Source organism: Cynoglossus semilaevis, unplaced genomic scaffold (genome assembly GCF_000523025.1).
Source record: "Cynoglossus semilaevis isolate Cse_v1.0 unplaced genomic scaffold, Cse_v1.0 C18970514, whole genome shotgun sequence".
Classification (NCBI taxonomy): Eukaryota; Metazoa; Chordata; class Actinopteri; order Pleuronectiformes; family Cynoglossidae; genus Cynoglossus; species Cynoglossus semilaevis.
Genome location: NW_007589635.1, coordinates 1 through 677, shown reverse-complemented (window position 1 = coordinate 677; position 677 = coordinate 1). Strand labels below are relative to the sequence as shown.

The 677-nt window shown below is 53.6% G+C and overlaps 1 protein-coding gene across 1 annotated transcript; it reads right to left on the bottom strand.

Annotated features, from left to right (window-relative positions):
- Positions 1-12: 12 nt before the first annotated feature.
- Positions 13-647, bottom strand: LOC103399522 (obscurin-like; the record flags this gene model as incomplete). The annotated part of the gene is made up of 2 exons (XM_008338200.3): positions 379-647; positions 13-291 (listed from the first exon to the last, which is right to left on the bottom strand). Coding segments are annotated over exons 1-2 (502 nt in total), but the record flags the coding sequence as incomplete, so codon positions are not given.
- Positions 648-677: the final 30 nt, after the last annotated feature.

Sequence of the window (677 nt, the reverse complement as noted above, 5' to 3'; positions counted from 1 at the left end):
AGCCATTCTTACCCTTGGGTTTAGGAAGCACCGTCAGATGAGCAGAAGTTTTCTCGTCCCCAACCACAAACATCACTGTGCCCGTCTCTTCCGTCGTCGTCATGGAGAGGACCAGCTTCTGCTGACGACCTTGGCAGGTCATCTGGTTCATCTCGTTCTGCTGCAAAGGACTGGGTCCGAGCCACCAGACGCCTTCGCTCACCGCCGCGTGGCTCAGCTCGCACACGAACACCGCGTTCTCTCCTGCCGTCACCCTCACGTCTCGCAGCTCGGTGACGATGCGTACTCTCTCTGTACGGTGTTTACAGTATCACAATAAGATGTCAGTACTTTCCTTTTACTACATGAGGTTGAGAGTTGCCACCAGTTGCCACCTACCCCTGACGATGACGTTTGCTGCCGTCTTCTTGCCTCTGCTGATGCAGCAGTACTCGCCCGCGTCCTCCAGAAGCAACTTGTGGATCTCCAGCGTGTGCGTGGGGCCTTTTTTCCTTATGACACAGCGCTCTCCTTCTTCCACGACTTTGTTGTCTTTCTTCCAGGTGACCGGAACGTTAGCATTGGAAACCTCACAAGACAGGAGGACACTTTTCCCCTCCATCACCACTTGATTGATGAGTTCCTTCTCAAAGAACACAGACGCTGCAGCTGCAAAAAGAAACACGCAGGAGGGATTG